Below are 17,430 nucleotides of genomic sequence, written 5' to 3'. Positions count from 1 at the left end.
TTTTTACAGCGTGGAACAGATGCGTCGGGAACGCGCGTTCGGGTGTTATTTTCGCGGGATACTGTCGAGAGACACCTCGAAGGGTTGATTTATCGATGAGGAGATTCCGGGGAGAGAAGGGGTTTCTGAAATCAATTCGAGAAGTTTGAGAAAAAATCGAAGGAGTTTCTTCGAGAGGAAAATATACCAAAGGTTGTACGAATGCCTGAAAATTCATCCAGAATTTGAACCACAGTTGAGTTAAAATCTCGGAATTATTCTCAATGTTACATCGAGGCAGAACGTGAATCGCGCTCGAACAACGGAAGAACAGATCCCGGAAACGCGTAGGCGCGTTTTTCAATATTCGCTCGGGGGTATCGCGGCTAAACAGATCGTAAAGTAGCGATAAAATCGACGTAGCCCGGGCACGGATACAAATTTTCGATGTGGCCGCGCTCGCGCGGAACCAACCCCTAAATTCGGTCTCGCGCGGGGGCGGAGGTTCGCCGCGATTTTGCCCGGCACCGCCAGCCGGAAACCCGATTACACGCTGGAAGGATGCTCACGGTCTACAATGCTCATTGAATTTGTCGAACTGGAATTATGTATCGCGGGAGTGGCACGAGGAGAACCCGAGGGGAGAGGAGCGAAACAGGGAGAGAGAGAGAGAGAGAAAGAGAGAGGAATGGTGTGGGGCACGAGAAGATTCGGGGTCCCGTTGCGAACCGATCGAATACATTACAATGAAATCGCGATCGCGATCGAAAGGAGCGCGAGAGGGACGAGAACATGGAGATGGAAAAGGAACGCAAACTAGAGAAAGAAAGAGAAAGAGAGAGAGAGGGTAGAGGAGCGTCGAAAGAGCAAAAGGAGGATGGTCGCGGGGGGAGAAAGAGGCGCGCGAATCGAGCGAGCATTATATTCGGATAAAATGATTTTATCGATCGTAAATGCAGCGATGGGCATCGCCGGCTTATGAGCGTCTGGATTTATAACCGCGGCCGCGCTGTCCTCGGTGTGCTAGCCTCTCGCGTCGAGGACCCGCAACAAAATTGTCCCTGAAAGCCGGGACGATTTGGACGCCGGCATAAAAACTCGGCGAGGAAGCGCGCCCGCTTTACGACTCTATCGCTCGCGAGGAGACGAGTCGCGCGAACCTTTCCCTTTCGTACGCCCTTCTCGTCGACGCTGACGCGGCGGGTTTGCGATTTCCCTGGAATCGATGAGCAATTTTTCCAAACACCGTCGAGCACTCCGACCTTCGAGCACTGTGCACGGTCTTCCCAGTCGAACGTCCTAGATACCGGTAGATAGATATTAGAGGATAGATACTTTATAGATATCCTGATTGGTGGATCGATACTAAATGATAGATAGTTTTATCGATATCTGGATTGGTGGGTAAATACTAGAGGATAGATAGTTTTATAGATATCCGGACTGGTGGCTAGATACTATAGGATAGATACTTTTATAGATATCTGGACCGGTGGGTAGATACTAGAGGATAGATACTTTTATAGATATCCAGACCGGTGGGTAGATATTAGAGGATTGATAGTTTTATCGATATCCATACCGGTGGGTAGATACTAGAGGATAGATAGTTTCATTAATAACCGGACCGTTGGGTAGCTACTAGAGGATAGATACTGCTTTTGGATATCCAGACCGGTGGATAACACTAGAGGATAGATACTTTTATGGATATCCGGACCGGTGGATAGATACTATAGGATAGATAGATTTATAGATATACGGACTGGTGGGTAGATACTAGATGATAGATAGTTTTTAAGATATCCGGACCGGTGGATAGATAGATACTTTTAAAGATATCCGGACCGGTGGATAGATACTAGAGGATAGATATATTTATAGATATCCGGACCAGTGGGTGGGTACTAGAGGATAGATACTTTTAAAGATATCCGGACCGTTGGATAGATACTAGAGGATAGATACTTTTACGGATATCCGGACCGGTGGAGTTAGAAGGGTCGACATCTCGCTGCTATGGTATCGTAATTTTAGCGTAGGTTTAGGAAGACGTAGCTTTAGAAGAGCACAGTTTCAAGGCTCGTGCCTAGGAGAGGGTAATAAAAGAACCTAGGCAGTACTAGCCCAAGAATCGCGTTGTTTCTCGAGCTATTGTCCAAGTATTAATCATTCTGAATCTCTCGAAAGGAGCTACGTCGATCGGTTACGAAAGATCTCCTTACAGGAAGTAACTTCTGGTAAAGGATCGATCGAGTTACCCCGTACCCACCTTTTACAATTTCGATTCTCCACCGTGCGTCACATGGAACGCACTACCTTACAGGTCGAAGTGAATAAAAATGGAAAAAATGACCGGCGAGAGGCATCCGAGATAAAGAGATAGGTATCCGTTCCGCGTATTACGGGTCGGAAAAATAATCGTATGCACCGTTAATGTACACAGAGAGAATCGACGTGGCGGATCTTGAATCGATCGCCGAGAACCGATTCCTCGACAAGCCACCGACACGTTTCCAGCGCGGTATCGTTCCGATCCCCGATTCGATTCATTCTCTAATGGGCAATGATCACGGGGACGCCTCTTCGATCCTCGCTAATGCGAAAGCTCGCCGTTCGCGTCGCATTAGTCCGCGGTTCTCTCTACACCGGCGAAATTGATTACCAATACCGACGCGCGCGCGGACCCGACTCTCGCGTTCCCGTGTCCGTGCAGTAATGATGTTTTGATGCGGGGACCCCGGTGCACCGCGCGTATCGACTGCAGTTAACTAATGGAAGCTCTCCGATAATTGCGAGCGCCGACGGAGAGTAAATGTTGCCAGCGCGACAGTAATCATCGTTACTGCTGTTTCTGGTGCGCGCTGAACGAGTCCGCGGCTACGGGGGCGCTCCTACGTCTATTTCGAGGGGGGGCGGTCGCCGAATCGAACCAACGAGATGCGTTTTAAGATTCTACTTGGCTCTCGTCTCTATCTATGTGGGTACTCGGTGGAAATCTCCGCTTCTGGAGAAACTGTGGTCGGTAGAGTGAGGGGCTGTGGAACGATTTTAAGTAACATTGAAGTGTACTTTATGTATATCTGATAGAAAATCAATCGATGAGGAAAAATTATGAGTAAGATTAAACTATATCTTATGTATATCTGTAAGAAAATCAGTTGATAAGGAAAATTCATGAGTAATATTAAAGTATACCTTATATACATATCTGATAGAAAATCAATCGATGAGGAAAATTCATGAGTAATATTAAAATATACCTTATATATATATGAAAGAAAATCAATCGATGAGGAAACATTTTGAATAACATTAAAGTATACCTTATACATATCTGATAGAAAATCAATCAATGAGGAAAATTCATGAGTAATATTAAAATATACCTTATATACATATCTGAAAGAAAATTAATCTATGAGGAAAAATTATGAGTAACATTAAAGTATACTTTATATATATATATATATATATATCTGAAAGAAAATCAATCGATGAGGAAAATTCATGAGTAATATTAAAGTATACCTTATATACATATACGAAAGAAAATCGATGAGGAAAATTCATGAGTAACATTAAAGTACACCTTATATATATATGAAAGAAAATCAATCGACGAGGATAAAGAAGAATTTGTAAAATTGATCACACATGTGGACTAGAAAGATCATAACGCCTTCGAGAAACGTACCGTGAAATTTAAAGTGGATTTTATTATGAAAGCTGTTGGAACCAGTCGTTTCTACCGATTGGTAAATCTGGGATTGAATTGTGGATATTTTAAGGGGATTGAGAATACGATGAGTGTAAAAAAGACGTTTTGTGTGAAAATTATTATCCCGAATAATTGAAACACACTTTGCGACCGATTGGTAAAAGATTGAAGAATCGAAATCGAGCCAAGGGAATTTGAAAGGAAGCTGGTCGGTGGTTGGTGGGTGTTTGTAATTTCTCAAAGAGACTTCGTAAACATTTCACGAAACGTTCTCGGGGATCGCGAGCTCCGAATTCGGAATAAAGTTCGTCGGATGGGTTGACGCGAGCCGACAGGACCGTTCGAGCGTACGTAAGTTACTTCGTTTCCGGGATTCGCGAGCGGGCCCCGTTTCTTGTCCCCCGATATCCGCCCGGTCCTCGAAGCGTTCCCGAAACCGTATAAATCGAATCCACGCGGCGCGTGTATAAGCAAATTCAGGCATTATTCATGTATGCGCTCGGGAGCGCACTAAATTTCGTCACGGCGCCCGGAAGGTCATGCGGGAGACACCCTCTCGTAACTTTGGCTTTTATGCCTTTTTTTTTTTTCGCGGCAGAAGCGTGTCATATGTTCTTGCCTCACCCTCTCCCCATAAAAAGTAACGACGAGCTTCGAACCCGGCCGTCGAGTATCGGCGATTTGTCGTTCGAGCCCAAACGTTTCCGGTCTTGTCCTCGCGGTAAGTGGGTGAATACGCGCGACTTTCCAGTCTAGTATCTTTGCGTGCTCAATTAGCCGAAAAGAAAACCTACCTTGTCCTCCGAGTGTTTCTAAGTATCTCTCGTTCTACGATTTTCCAATTACGACTCCAAAAATTCCAGAATCATCCCCATCGGGTTGATAAATCCGGTTAAAGAACCACTTGAGCGGTTGGAAACCCACTTGGACCGAAAATCGAGTTGGGAGAGAAGATCGTTGCTCTCGACGATCGAACCATCCCCGATTGAATTTCTGATTCTTTTTCAAGGGTTGAAAACGCACACTCCTCCGTGTTCCCTCGATAATTTCAATTATCGAAACGTACCGCACCGCGAAAGAGTTTATTGCGCGCGTTTATCGAATCGAAGAGAGCCAGATCGTCCACTTACGCGAAAGATTGAAACTCGTATCCCGAACGAGTAGAAGATCCAAGCTTATCGTCCCCTAGCGCGACGAGGCGGGTTTGTTTCGCGGCGCGAAATCGAGCTGGCCCTGTACGTCTCTCGTAATCAAAAGTGCATTAAAATGCTGAAAGCGGGCCACGGTAGGGCGCGGTGAAAAGTGTTTTGTCATCCAAGGGGTGGTCCCCGCGTAACAATACGGGCCGTCCCTCCGCGGGGAGGAAACGGGTCAGTGTTCGTGGGAGGGTGTAGGCAAGGTTGGATCCACGGTTGCATCGTAAACCGATAATTTTAGTGGGCCGTTACGATAGCGCGGTGATAATAAAGCCGTAAAAAGCGCATCTCCGTCGCGATGTTTTCCCGCGAAAATAGAGCCTCGCTGTTTAATTGCGGGCCCGCGCGACCGTGCCGCCGCCACCGCCGCTTTTTTTCTCACCTTTTTAATCGCGATAATAACCGTAAAAACTAATTTCCCGTCGGACCGATCAGCCCCGGTGAAATGCACCTGGAACTGTGCGCGCACTGTCGGCAATTTATGAATAGAACGCACGCATACACCTCCCGTGGCGAGAGAGACGGGGATAGAGAGAAACTATCGCTCGCTCCGAAGTGGTCTGTTTAATTGCGGCTCGTTCGGTAGCTTCGCTTTTAGTGCGATCGTAAAATCGATTTCCCGTGCCTTGCTCCGCCCGCGTCACGGGGTGGCTTCTTCTTTTCTCGAGAAATCTCACCGTTCGGAGACCACGACGATGCTAAATTAACTCTCGAATCTTTGGCATTTCGTGCGAATCTGCGGCACAACGCGTTCGTCTCGCAATTCCTGCGCGCAATATCACTTTATCGGCGAACGAAGTATCCCATACTCGGTAATAATACTCGGTGTACTTTTCGTGGGATTATGGAATTGTTTAGCATAAGAGGAAATGTAAATAGGACGTTCATTTTTAGATAAATATAATACAGTATGGTTATGAACAACTGAATAGATTGTAACGGAAAAAATAGGCAAGCCGGTATCGAGCTCATCCACCGTTCCTTGACTTCTCAAGTACTGAATGGTTCAATGTCGTTGTATTCCAACACTTTTCTTTCGCTCGTGAAGCAATATTGCATTGTGAAAATTCTGCGAGAAATTGTCTTCTTCTCCGAGTTCTCTCTACGCCAAGTTAACTGATATAAACCGTATCGCGAATAAAACGCATAATTATCGCGTCTGAATTGTCAGCTTCGCCTCGAACACTTCTCGAACCGCTTCACCATCTCAACAGAAACAAAGCTTAATTATTTCTAAATATTTTCCGCATCAAAGACTTTCTATCCTCCCGATGGATGAATAATAATATTCGACGTAGAATATTCCAGAGTCTCTCCAGACCGTTCCCTTGTCATTGTTCGAGCAGGAATTAACGCGAGCCGCGAAACCACCCCCTGGAGGTGGCGGTGGACAGAGTGTAGGGACGATGGTGATCGTTTGCCAGCCGCTACCTCGACTGTAAAATTTTATCCTGTCCGTTTTCTGCGCGCCGGGCTTAAGTTTTCCGGGGGCTGCGAAGATATTTTTGCCGGTTTTCACCCGGCCACCGTGAAAAGAGAGGAAAGATTGGGCAGTTGCCACTGCCTCTGCCCCTCCCGGTCCCCTCTCCTCTCTCTCTCTCTCTGTGTGCGTTAGCGTCCCTCTTCTCCTTTGGCCAGGGGCTGCGCGCCATTGTTCGGGCGATATTTCAGCCACGGGGGTGGTTGCCAGGAGGGAAGCGCCGGGGTGGGCGACGGTAGTCAGCTGGCTGTGACACGCTGCCTACGCCGCCAAAGGGGAACCAGAGGCGTTTAGGAGTATTTGGGGGCTGGGAAGGGGCCCTCGGTTTATACAAGCAGGGATACTCTTTCATCCAACGATAGCCGAGGCCTTGACTTTGAAGGGAGCCGGTGTTGCCGATCCTCCTGTCGTTTATGTACTCGTTGAACTCGTTTCTCGGTGGCGGCGTGTACACGGTGTACATCGGTGTTGTTTCTACACGAGAACGTGGAATTCGAAATTCGAGGCTACTCGAGACGATATCGATGCGACTCGAGCGATCCTGAACACCACGAGGAATAGTTACTTTTTGAAGTAAATTGATCGCGGTCTCCTCACTGTACGAAACACGTGGCAATATACGTCGTATTCTTCTTGGAAGAGAATAATTCCAAGGAACGCGACGAATAAAAATATAGACAGGGGAGAAGTATACAGACACGGGAAGTCGAAAGGCCCACGATCGAGGAAACATAACTCGAGAGTAGGTATCCATCGCGCGTAACGTGTTCCTTTGATCCAGGTGACGCGTCTTTCCAGCTCCGAGTACAATGTTCGCTATCAGGATGAAAAACGACACGATCCCCGCGTGCCGGGAATGATCATCGTCGGACAATCGTTGTTAACGTCGTGTCCAGGAATCGAAACGCGGTGATCCCCGCCGTAAACAGGAAACTGTACTGCGTCTTCCATTTCCCATACCCCCGGTGGTTCGCGACCCTCGCATTACCATCGATATCGATACTCGCGGCGCCCGTTCGGGCGTCCTCGTGCGCGTTAATCGAACGCGAAGTCCCTGGTCGGACGTCCTCGATTTCTCGGCCCGATCGCCACCGACAGCGCGCAACGGCCGAGACTTTGATAATTATTATTCATAAGAGCACGAGACGGTGGCGGCGGTAGTCGTCGAAACGCGAGCAAGAAAGACGCGCCGCGAAACAAGAGAGACGAAGCGGGGGACGTGAAGCCGCCTCCGCGCGGGTGGCTCCTCGTCCATGGCTCGGAACCATGGTTCCGTGGCACGGGGTAGGGGGTGTGCTCTCGAGTCAGTCGAGCGGAAACCCAATCACTTCCGGCGTCTGCGCCCATTAGGGCGCCGCGACGCTGACGTCGGCTGACGTACGCCGTTTCGCCCGTCTTCCTTTCTCCACCGCTTCTGTTCTCCTTGGCTAACCCGCCCCTCGTCGCCACCCTTCGCTGCCCTCCGCGCGAGCCCTCCTTTGGACCTCCCGCAACCTCGAAATAGACCGCAGATCTATTGTTTGGAAAGCGCTCGCACGGAAACTCCTTCAGCGTGGCTAATGACGTATCGAGGATGCCGGCTTACTTCTTGCCGTGTTTCGTCCCCCTTGCCAACCCTACCCGTCTTCTCTACCGACAACACGCCGCCCCCTTTTTCTTCGTTGTTAGCGAGATAATAGGTCGCGTCGTACTCGGGTTTCCGTGCCCGTGCGCCGACGAGCTTGCGCAATCGCCTCGCGAACATTTTTCGAGGTTCGTCCACGCGAAACTTTCGATGGTTTCTTCGTTCATTTTTTTCAACGGTCTGGGAAAATGATTGCGGAAATGATAGATCGATAAGTTTTGTCGTTTGGTATGAAACGCGCTATTAGGTTTGTTTTATTTTTCGAAAGATGGTGGTAGTGGTTCACGAATTCGTTTCGTGGAGATCTGGGGATTAGTTTGGATATTCACAGTTGAAGTGTCATAGTATTTTTTTTACATTGGAAGAAACAAAACTTATCGAACAACCTAGTACTTTATTATATTCATGAGAACGAGAGTATTTGTGCCGTTTGTGACTTCTTACCTGAAAGAATTCTCTGTAAAATTGTAAACAGGTTTAATTCTCTTTTTTGTCGTTTTATTTTTCGAAAGATAGTACTATCGTTTGACAAACACGTGTCAAGTTTCGTAAAGATCTGTCAACTGGTTCGTATATTTACCATTGAAGTGTCATAGTATTCTTTTACATTGGAAGAAACGACAAAACTTATTGAACAACCTAGTACTTTATTATATTCATGAGAACGAGAGTATTTGTGCCGTTTGTGACTTCTTACCTGGAAGAATTCTCTGTAAAATTGTAAACGGGTTTAATTCTCTTTTTTGTCGTTTTATTTTTCGAAAGATGGTACTAGCGTTTGACGAACACGTGTAAAGTTTCGTGTAGATCTGTCAACTGGTATATTTACCATTGAAGTGTCATAGTATTTCTTTACATTGGAAGAAACAACAAATCTTATCGAACAACCCAGTACTTTGTTAAATTCGCGAGAACGAGGGTACTTTTATCATTCGTGACTTCTTACCCGAAAAAATTCTCTGTAAATTTGTAAACGAGTTTAACTCTTTGGTAAAGAAAATCGCAATAGACACGGAAATTGTTAGAGAACCGTTGCAGGAGGCCAATAGTCTCGTAAGGTTGTTTCTGAAAGTAACAGGGGAAGCACATAAGTTCCGAGACCTGCTGAATCTATCGACGTTGATGAAACTTCTCCACGGCCGATCGAACCGATCGTAAACGGTTCGCGCGCGGTTTCAGGACGTATTAATAAGTGGTGGCTCGATTATAAATATAAATTACACGGTGGGACATTGATAGACACGGCGGAGGCTATATAAATTAATCGATGGAACAACCGCGAGCAATCTGCATTCGCGCACGGTGCGTTACCTCAAAGTCACGGCGAGGGTTAATAAATCTGTCTCGCGAACAAGGTATATAATGTTTCAGTAGAGCAAACCTACGATCGAGCGGACTAATGGAGTCTACCGAAGGTGTAGGAGCCTGGTAACGAGATACTCGAGTGTTTCTCGATCTTCGACGACTCCTTGGGATTATTAATCATCGACCAACGAGCGTAACGCCGAGAGGAGCAAAGACATCGCGATTCGATAATTATCGTCGTGCTCGCCTCGAGAATCTCTCTTGGATTTGCGATTCGTATCGAATTAATATCGAGAACAGTTCCTCCAACGAAACGGGGGCTGGTCTGCTTGGATATTTTCGCAATTTCCGGCGCCTCGAGACGAAAAGAGGATCTCTCTCGTTCGAAAAAAGCTAAAAAAAAAAAGAAGAAAACACCGAGTCTTCGATGCGCAAGAACGCAACGCGCGTGATCGATGGAACGAGTAAAGTTCGATTCGTCCAAGTTCCGCGCACCTGTAGTCCTCTTTCGCTCGTGCATTTCGCTCGGCCACTTCGTCAAATTAACATACACGATTCGGCCGGAAATTACGTCCGACAATTACCGACCTTACGCCGATGAAATATCGACGGTGCCGCCCCGGCCGGCCAAATTGAGATGAACGATACATCGACGTACGTACGCGCGTTCTGACCGAGCTTTCGACCTTATCGCGGCGATCGCCTAATGCCCGCTACCCGTGATCCAGTGATCTACATAATGAGTCATGAATACGTCTGGCTACCTGACTGGAATCGTTATCTCCGATTACCCGAATAGATTCCTCGCTAGGAACGCCGCGCGTTCAACGAAGCTAGCTACGCGGCATCGAACGAACCGACGATTTCGCATTCGGATTGTCTCGCGATGTTAACTCTCCCCGAGGTTAATTTTTCCTCGAGAAACGCGCGTTACCCTCTACCTGGACGTATCAGTAAAACCTCGATGATTCTTGAGCAACGCTCGCTGAAACGAGTCCGGAGAAATAAATTTTCAACGTCCTCGACTCCGGTACGAGAAAAGCGAGAGAAATGGCACTCGCGCGGCTCCAATTTTTTGGAGCTTCGATTTTTTGGATACTCGAAACGCGAAGTTGTGTCGCGAGAACGTCGAACGGAAAATCACGTTCGTTCGGGAACGATCCTCCGTCTAATCGCATCGTTTCGTCTGTTTCAGGTTCATCAACGCGAGGCGTAGAATCGTCCAGCCGATGATCGACCAGAGCAATCGAGCCGGTAAGACGAGCCCCATCCTGTCAACGGATCCTTGCACACGCACACGCACACGCACACGCACACACAACACCGAAGACGCGTATAATTTCGTGTCACCTGTGCCGGGCATGCATCACGGATACGTTTATCCGGCTTATCGCGAGGATTACACACCCGGTCCTTATCGCTCGACGTAGATCGATGCGTCGAAACGAAGGAATCTAGCGTCTCGGTGTACAAGTGCTCGTCGAATCGTCCAATGTCTCATCGAGGCTGAAGTTTCGCTAAATATAGCTTCCAACGAGCGTAGACATTGACGTATTCGGTGAATTTCTTATCTTTTAACGGTCACTTTCCACTCGCGTGTGTTCCTATTCTTTCTTTGAATACTTTCGAACTCACTTCGAACTCTTTTAAAATACTCTCCCGTGTAACCTTCTTCGCTCGATGATATCGTAGCTTTGGAAACATTCCACGAAACTTTTTTCAATTCTTTCGTTCCCACCAGAGCTCTTCGTCTCTATATTTAACCGACACTCGCCCGGGGAAAACATCACGAATTTATACGGTGTACAGGGGGTTGCGCAAAGGGGGAGTAGCTCCATAAAGGGAAATATTTATCCAGATAGAATAAGAGTCGGTGCGTGTCGCAGCTCGAGCCGTAACCGCGACGAGCAATTTAACGCGAGGAGATCGTCTTCGGCCGGCCGAGAGAAAAAAGAAAAAAAAAAGAAAAGAAAAAAGGAAGAAGAAGAGCAAACAGAAGGGAAGGAAAACATCGTCAACCCCGCCGGTTTCCGGGCCGTGTAATCTGTAAAGACGTCGCGTTTACGAGGAGGGAATCACTTCGTTTGCAGTAAAAGGCGACAACAACGGTTACCTAGTTGGATCGGGGTTGGAAGTAGCGAGCTGCTCCTCTCCAACGGAGGAGGGTTCAAGGGTTCGCTTGTGATTCGGATGATGGCGGGGAGGGCTGTTTCGCGAAGGCCCTGGGTGGGCAAAGGTGGATAACGTTCCGGATAACGTTCGGATAACGGCGGGATAATTGGTAGCGGTGATCAGACCGAGTTTTACGACCCGGGAACATGCCCCTCGCCCCCTCACCGCTGTCTTTTTCGGGCTTTCTTTTGTTTCGTCGCCGGGAGGGTACGGCTGGGTCCGGTTAAACGCTCGAAACGGGCTCGTATTTTTACGATTGGCTCCCTCGTACGCGCCGAGTTACGGGCTGTTTCCTACGACGAAACTGGGCTTTAAGGGCACCTCGTTCAACGTGCTTTCCTACGACGAGGAATCGCTGGGAAATCGGTCATCCATTACCGACGAAATGACGAACACCTCGAGCGATTCGAGTCGGTACGTTCTCGACGTTCGAGCGTTGAGGTGAGTCAAGTCGTGGATTGTTTAGGTGAGAACTTTCGCGTTTATTCCCGCGGTGTGACGTTTACTTACGATCGACACTGACGATTATTCTTTCCACTTACGATCTTTGAAAATCACTTAACGATACTGTTGTAAAGTTCAGATTTTAATATCTAGTTTATCTATCTAGTAGTATAGTTATTATATACATAAGAATATAAAATTCGAATAGTGCGTATACAGTGATATGTTCTTGATGTGAACGACGACAGTGTGGTCTTTTTGACTCTGGACTTGGAACTCGACTAAAAAGAAAAGCCAAAAGAAAAAACGGCCAAGTTCTTAAAAGTTCTTAAAAGTTCTTAAAAGACAGTTCTTAAAACTGACATCGACATCTGGCACCCTTAAGATCGTTGTTGCATTCGTTCCAACAGATACTTTACGACCAAACGAACGGAAAGTGTAATTTTCTTTCGTCGAGGATAGAAAGAAGACTCGTATATATTTCTCTTAGACTTCTAGAAACAACGAACGAGTATAGAAAAGACGAAAGATTGCAAGAGGTAGACAGATACAGGTCTCGGTACCTGAGAGAGAAGAGAATTTTTTATCAACGGAGTAAAAATCGAGTAAAAAAGAGTCCTTTCTCGATGACAGTACTCGTGGGCGAGTACTCACCCGATAATCGGAAACTATCTCGCGATTACATCTATCGCGGTTTCCGAAGAGAAGGGGGGACCAGGCAGTGGTAATTTGAGGAAGAGAAGGTGCATGTGGTGGGGGAGTTAACGAGCCGAAATGTCGTCGTCCGTACCGAGAGCAAAGTGGAAACCCGTGTACGTCGGATCGTCGTCCCGAGTCAATCCTGATCACGGCCTCGGAGAACCCTTGACCCCGTTGGCTGGTGGTCTTGGACTTTGGTCCCTTCGCGGCTCGGTTTCTCTCGTAGGTTCCTTCGCGGGGCTTTTGGCTCTCGATTGAAATCGATGGCGTTACGCGAGAATCTCCGGCGGTCCCCCCAAACGAGGAACGGTGTTTCCGTGGCGATGGTCGAGCTGCGGAGAAAAATTCGCGAGGGATCACGTAGTTTCCCGAGCCGTCCCTCGTTCACGGCCATTTTTCCAATTCCTACGAGACCGCGTCCCTCCTACCGCCCACCGCCCCTTCCGTCGACGATCAGCAGTCCATTAAAGCTTAATAGCCGAAGCATTAGGCCCCAGGGCAGATTTTGTTCGAACGGAAGCGAGATAAATGTGTCTTTCGAATGCCCACGGTCCCCCGTGGACCAACGAAACCGATGTTTTCCTCGTACGGTCTCGCTTACGAGGTGAGACGCGTTATTTCGAGGAGGGGATCGATAATTACCGCTATCTCGACGATACCGACGGTTTACTCGTGAATTCGAGGCGGAAAATACCGACCACTCTTTCGTTTTTAATTCGTAGCGTTTTCAATCGATCTAGAAGATACTTGTCAGGGTCTCGAGTATTTTAGTGCAGATTCACGGAAGGGAGTGCTCTTTCGTTTTAAATTTGTATAGTTTTTGAAGTACTTGTCAGTATCTTGAGTATTTTAGCACAGATTCCCCAGAGTACTCTTTCGTTTTAAATTTGTATCGTTTCCACTCAATCTAGAAGATACTTGAGTTCACGAGTATTTTAGCCAAGATTCCCCAGAGTACTCTTTTATTTCAAATTTGTATCATTTTCGAGGTACTTGTCAGTATCTCGAGTATTTTAGCGCAGATTCCCCAGAGTACTCTTTCCTTTTCAATTTCTATCGTTTCCACTCGATCTAGAAAATACTTGTCGAGTTCACGAGTATTTTAGCCAAGATTCCCCAGAGTACTCTTTCGTTTTAAATTTGTATCGTTTCCACTCGATCTAGAAAATACTTGTCGAGTACACGAGTATTTTAGCGCAGATTCTCCAGAGTACTCTTTTATTTTAAATTTGTATCATTTTCGAGGTACTTGTCAGTATCTCGAGTATTTTAGCGCAGATACTCCCCAAAGTACTCTTTCGTTTTGAATTTGTATCGTTTCCACTCGATCTACAAGATACTTGTCGAGTTCACGAGTATTCTACCCCAGATTCTCCAAAGTACTCTTTCATTTTAAATTCGTATCGTTTCCACTCGATCTAGAAGATACTTGAGTTCACGAGTATTTTAGCGCAGATTCTCCAAAGTACTCTTTCATTTTAAATTTGTATCGTTTCCACTCGATCTAGAAGATACTTGTCGAGTTCACGAGTATTTTAGCGCAGATTTTCTAGAGTACTCTTTCATTTTAAATTTGTATCATTTTTGAGGTACTTGTCAGTATCTCGAGTATTCTAGCACAGATTCTCCAAAGTACTCTTTCATTTTAAATTTGTATCGTTTCCACTCGATCTAGAAGATACTTGTTGAGATCACGAGTATTTTAGCGCACATTCCCCAAAGTACTCTTTCATTTAAAATTTGTATCGTTTTCGAAGTACTTCTCAGTATCACGAGTATTTTAACACAGATTCCCCAAAGTACTCTTTCGTTTCGAATTTATATCGTTTCCACTCGATCTAGAAGATACTTGTCAACTTCGCGAGTACTTTAACACGGATTCTCGGTAACGCTCTCTCGCCTAAAACTTGAATCATTTCCACCGTATCTCGGTAACAGTTTCTCGAGGTCTCTCGTCGTTCTAAAATCCGTGTCGCCTAATGGATGTTCCGTTGCGCATCCGACGAGTTCCATTTACCAGACATAGTCCAAATCGGAGCACTCGACGGATCCCTGTACAGTTACCCGTTTCGAGCCAGGGTTCCCACGGATCGTGGCTCGCGTAACGTTCGTCGTCGTAACTTCTCGATAGGTGTTGAAAAGAAATGCAACTTTCCAAATCCAATTTCCTCCTGGTCGCGAGTCCTCCGCAATCACGAGTCCCTTCGGGTCTAGTCGTCGGTCCCGAGCGCTGTCCCGGCATTCAAATTATCCGTGCACGAGCTGCGTCATTTCTCATATTCTTTTATCCGGAAATATTACATTTACGAACGAGAGAGAGAGATAGAGAGAGAGAGAGAGGGATAGTGGAGGGAACTCGTTCGAATTATATTAAGCGGCGCTGCCGCTAATTCAGAACACGTTCCGAGGCGTCGTAGACTGCAACGTCGAGCGCGCATCCTCCTCGTCGCGCTTCTTCGTGTCGAGCTAATGACGCGCGTCGGCCCGATCATCAATCATACTTTCATTACGCGGATCGCAGCTGCTCCGCATTGACTCCGCGTGGCCCGCGGCCCATTGTTATTATTCCCCAGGATTCCACGTCGAGCCGCGTGCCCCGACCAACGAGGATGTTCTTGCTCCGCGTACGCGATAACGACGGGACCCGCTCCGCCGCAATCAGTGATTTCATGCTCGGCTTCTGCGACCGATAACGATTCGCGGGACGACGTACAACGGTTAGACGGGGATCGGTCTCGCGGATTCGTCGTTCGAAACGCGACCCGTGAAATTACCAGATCGACAGAGAGAGAAAGAAAGAGAGAGGGTTTTGAAAACCGTTCGGTGCACGTCGAGATCCACCGGGTACTCGTCATCGATAATATTTAAAACGTCCGTGGGATTTCAACGCAGTTTTGCACGATAATCGAGCACAAGTTCCACGTCGAGTGGAACACTGGATTCTTTGTACAAGAGTGATCGATTTCTTTTCCATTCTTTCGGATATCGTTTTCCAGACAGTTCGAAATTGATGCCGAATTAGCCATACGGTTTCGATCGGTATCGGTTCTAATACCGTCCGTGAAGCCACGATCCGTTTGAAATCCTTCCACGTTGAATCCCACGTACAGCACACGAGCACGGACGAACCGCTCGAACTATAAAGTATAAAGCCCCGGCGCATCATTTTACGACGTACAAGCAGCCTTCGTGTCCTCCCCGGATTTCTATTAGCTTTGTATCGCGTGGGAGAACACTCTGTTTCCCTCTGCACGATTTGAAACTTGTTCCGCTCTCGAGAACGACCGGAGCGTCTATAATTTAGAAAACGGTGCTCGGTGATGTTTCCACGTGTATATGTGTATACACATATATATATATATATATATATATATTTTTTCACCGTGCCTCGCGGCCAACGTCGAATAGTACAGTTCGGGCCGTGTTTTCGCGGAGCGGAGGTTGTTGTTTCGCGCGGCGTAATTGAATTTAATTTACACCGGCTGACCGTTCGATTTGCAAGTGTAATGTAATATTTTAAGGGTTTGTTTTCGAACACCGCGACGCCGGTATCCACCGATGGGAATCGCCGTGGCGTTCCAAAAATACGCGGGGGCCAGGAATCATAAAGCAACGTCGACGCGTGGATATTCCACGCATTGTGGTGCGCGCAAATTGGATGGATTCCGAGAAGCCCGGCGCGAAATTGACAGAGGTGTATCGCGGGTACTAAATGGCGCGGATACTGAACAGAAGTTCCAGAGCGTGGCCAGCCCCCCGCCGCGAAGGATCCGCGGAAATCATATAACTTTGCCACTTACTATGTAAATATTTTGCTACGGTTACACCTCGCGGCCCCGTTGGATCCCGCCGCGAACCAACTATCGATGCACGACTCGCGTAAACGAGCAATCGATGCTGCCTGTTGCGTGTCGTTCGTTCGTTCGTTCGTTCGTACGCGAGCTAATCTCGAACTCGTGAACCGGACGAGTGCATCCTTTCCTCGATATTTTCACCAACTATTTTCTACTTTATTCCGCGAGTGAATAGCTAAGCGCGTGAACTCTCCAAGATTCCTCAAAAAGGACGATACCTCGTCTCGATTGCTGTACCGTGAGTATTTGGTGTGGATTTTTACTGTTTTCGTCCACTAGAGTTACCTACTGATTACGTTTCTGTCGATTTTCTTCTTATCGACTCGAAATATTCCCGATCGACTTCTGATAAAGAATCAAGCGCGAGCAGAGTCGACGACTTTGCTTCGTATCGCGTAAGGTAACTCATTCGGTTCGGTAGTACTCGTTCTTTTAATTCTTTCGATCAGTCGTTACTTTGTATAGCTCTCCTTTGAAAAGAGACTCTGATCGAACTATTTTCCCAATAGCTGGGAGAAATACTACGGAAGAGTAGGTGTTTGTCGACGCGCAAGAACGAGCACGTTTCGCGTGCGATTCGATCGGTTTTCATCGTAGCGAGTACGAAGAGAGTTCTTTGTCGGAAGTTTTTCGCGCGTTCTCTGAGCTTCGTTCGGTGTCGGGCGTTCCGACGCCAAGGCGTGGACTGTATACAGTTACCACCGGCACCGGTAACACCGGTGGAATCGTCGTCCCTTCGCGTGTTCGCGGAACGACGCAGTAAAAACGTAACAGCAGCCCCGAAGTACCGTAAAGCTGTGACCGTACGGTGCATTTCGTAACGATGCCGCGATAAAAGGCGTCAGCCAACCTCCACGCCCGAACGTACGAACGCCCCGGTCTTCCACGACTGCGATATTCACGGGGAACAAGTTGTTTTCGATAGCACGAGTTCGCTCGAATATTCTCGAGCGAAC

The 17,430-nt window shown here is 47.3% G+C and overlaps 1 protein-coding gene across 6 annotated transcripts in view; it reads left to right on the top strand.

Moving 5' to 3' along the window:
* Hth (Meis homeobox homothorax) overlaps window positions 1-17,430 on the top strand; it is a 440,142-nt gene that overhangs the window by 400,699 nt on the left and 22,013 nt on the right. For all 6 annotated transcript variants that reach the window (XM_076310509.1, XM_076310510.1, XM_076310508.1 and 3 more), the window contains one exon: window positions 10,501-10,559. In XM_076310509.1, the coding sequence (XP_076166624.1) occupies window positions 10,501-10,559 (59 nt within the window). The remainder of the gene's footprint in view (window positions 1-10,500; window positions 10,560-17,430) is intronic.

The sequence above is a fragment of the Ptiloglossa arizonensis genome, chromosome 4 (genome assembly GCF_051014685.1).
Source record: "Ptiloglossa arizonensis isolate GNS036 chromosome 4, iyPtiAriz1_principal, whole genome shotgun sequence".
NCBI lineage: Eukaryota > Metazoa > Arthropoda > Insecta > Hymenoptera > Colletidae > Ptiloglossa > Ptiloglossa arizonensis.
Note: the sequence above shows the minus strand (reverse complement) of the source record. Positions and strands in the feature narration are given on the sequence as shown.